This window comes from Arachis hypogaea, chromosome 2 (assembly GCF_003086295.3).
Source record: "Arachis hypogaea cultivar Tifrunner chromosome 2, arahy.Tifrunner.gnm2.J5K5, whole genome shotgun sequence".
In the NCBI taxonomy this organism is placed as follows: Eukaryota; Viridiplantae; Streptophyta; class Magnoliopsida; order Fabales; family Fabaceae; genus Arachis; species Arachis hypogaea.
The window spans coordinates 9,038,079-9,040,887 of NC_092037.1; the positions used below are offsets into that span (position 1 = coordinate 9,038,079).

Consider the following 2,809-nt stretch of genomic DNA (forward strand, 5'->3'; position numbering starts at 1 on the left):
TCCTTAGACCTTTTTAGTCTCCTCTAACTCTCATCAACTGCCAATTCCTTGGTCAATTAATTCCAATTAGAGGGTGAAGTTTAATTCTAGTTATTATGCCACAAAAATCCTAATAATCCAAATATAAGAGGATTATATGTCACGTATCCCGTTAAGGGCTTGTTTGGGTGCCATTCTGAAAAAAGATCTTTTTTTAAATGATCTTTTTTTAAAAGATCTTTTACAAAAGGAAAAGTGATTTTATATTTGGATACTTTAGTTAAAAGTACTTATTTAAAAGATGTTATTGTTTGGATACAAAAATACAAAAGTACTTTTATAATAAAATTACTTAAAAGGACATTCCATCATAAAAGAGTTTATTAATAATAATAAAAGAAAACTAATTATTTATACTAATTTATTTGATCCGATAATTGATCTCTTATATTGTCTCTTATTTCTTCCATTGCCCAAACATCTTCTTGTGTTGGTTCTTTCCATTCATTAATTTCAGAATTTGTTGATCCATTTCTTACAGTAGTACCGTCATCTTCATTGGCTTGTAACGAAACAATATCTTCAAACTTTTGCAAAATACTTATGTCATCATAATCCACCATTCTTATAAAATTATGAAGAGTGAAACATGCAACAATGATATCATGCTGGGTTTCAAATTTGGCTCTTAATGGCATATTTTGTAGTATCTTCCATCTTGCTTTGCATACTCCAAAAGTCCTTTCAATTACTGTCCTTAAACTTGAATGACAATAGTTGAACTTTTCATTGTTTGATCTAAAATTTGGTGCTAGTCTAAATTGTGGAATATGATACCTTGTATGACGATAAGGTCCTAAGAATCCCTTAAAAGTTGGATAACCAGCATCAACTAAGTAATATTTACCTGAAATGCATTAAAAAATATACAAAAATCAAGCCATATATTATCATGAAAATAAATGTAACCTCGAAATAAATTTAAATGACATAACTAACCTTCTGGTGGATGTGGAAATTTAACTTTTTTGTTCGAAGAGCCTCCATAAAAATTCTTGTATCATGTGCAGAACCTTCCCAACCAGCCCATATAAATGTAAAACACATATTAAAATCACACACAGCCATTACATTTGTTGTAGTATTTCCTTTTCTACCAATAAATTGCATTTGCTCATCTTGGTGAACATGAATGGCTATATGCGTACCATCTATATCTCCAATATAATCTTTGAAATATGGCCAATATCGATCATTATCCATAATATATTTAGGTGTGTCTCCAAAACTAGGATCAATAGGTCTAATAATATTTTTTGCCAATTTTTTCACACATGATAGAACATGATGAAATTGACGAAATATAGTTTCACCTGAATGCTGAAATCGCTCCTCTAACATTCTATAAGAAGCTCCTTGCCCAAGCATGTATAAAAATATTGCTACCATCTCTTCTCCACTAACACCTCGTGTGGATTTCAAGCCATAATTGAGAACCAAATCATTGCATAAACGGTTAAACACTGATTTTCTCATTCTAAATTGTTCAAAAAATCGCATTTCATTCCCTTCCTTTAATTCTAATAGCCATTGATATCCTGATAATTTTGAAGTCCTTTTCTCTTGTTTGAGGACATATCACAAGTAATAATTGGCAACTCCACAAATAGCTAATATAGCAGCTGATTCGTAATCTTTTTCATGTTCTTCATATTCAGTATCATTATATGTTTCATAATCACTCATCCTGTATAATTTAAATTAACATGAAAAATAAGATAACAAAGCAAAAAATACTATTCACAATATCATTATTAAATAAAATTCCAAAATATAAAATCAAAATACAAATTATAACATTATCACTAAATTAAAGTTCAACAATAACGATAATAAGAATTCATGCAGAAAAAAATAAAAATAAAAATAAAATTTAGAGACGGCTCATGTCATCCAATTTAAAAGATTCTAGCCATCCAAGTTGTTGATTGGGATCATCACTCAATGCAATGAAAGTTTCTCTATATTGTGGCTTAACCATTAATCTAATTCCCATATAGAACTGTGGACTATATGGTTCTAGGCCAGATAATTTGCGTAGCAACTTGATGCAATTTTCTATGGAGTAAGGATCATCTCCCTTAGTTGCAGCTTTTGACTCCACACCAACCAAAATACGATCAAGTGAGTCCTGTAATCTAGATGTTATTCCAGCTCGTTTCTCAATTTTTTTGTTAGAAGTCTTCCTTCTTTTTTCTCTAGTAGGGCTTTGAACAACTGTATAATTGGCAATGTCTTCTTCGATAAATTCATTTGTATAATTCATGTCACCTCCACTCTCGAAACCCTCATTGTTCTGATTAAATTCTTCAGGATTTGGATCTTCTGATGGCGCCCAAGCACTATAACTAGTAGCTACGATGTCCTTGAAATATTGTTCAAGCCTATCTAAAGATTTAGGACCTTCATTCTTAAACTTAGCGAATTATGGATTAATCTGTTTAAAATATGCAAAAGAATAAATATAAAAGATATCTAATAAATTTTAAAGATAAAATGAACTTATTGTATTATTTTATAATGCAAAATTAACATACCTTAATTTTATCAGTCCACCAAGATTCAGAAGCTAACACTGTTTGATCCCAAACCAAACCAGTCTCTTATCCAACTAATTTAGCCTATAATTGAAAATAAGATTTAAGGGCATCCCATATATTTCTTAGTTGTCTATGCACATATAGGAGTCCTGTTCTCTCTCTAATTTTTTTTTGTAGATTTTTCCAACCAATTTTGCTGAAATGTTTATTAGGTCTATTACCATCTCGTA

The 2,809-nt window shown here is 30.3% G+C and overlaps 1 protein-coding gene across 1 annotated transcript; it reads right to left on the bottom strand.

The window, feature by feature from the left end:
- Positions 1–395: 395 nt before the first annotated feature.
- Positions 396–1,515, bottom strand: LOC140176546 (uncharacterized). Its single transcript, XM_072208071.1, has 2 exons — positions 1,053–1,515; positions 396–886 (listed from the first exon to the last, which is right to left on the bottom strand). Exons 1-2 carry the CDS (start codon positions 1,513–1,515, stop codon positions 396–398), a joined length of 954 nt encoding a protein of 317 aa, XP_072064172.1.
- Between the last annotated feature and the right edge of the window lie 1,294 nt (positions 1,516–2,809).

What these genes read in the sequence shown, in the direction of transcription:
- LOC140176546 (XM_072208071.1), bottom strand. Translation starts at nt 1,515, where the DNA reads ATGAGAAAATCAGTGTTTAACCGTTTATGCAATGATTTGGTTCTCAAT. An exon ending in TATATGGGCTGGTTGGGAAG is followed by an intron (nt 887 to 1,052) that starts GTTCTGCACATG and finishes AATGCATTTCAG; the next exon opens with GTAAATATTACTTAGTTGAT.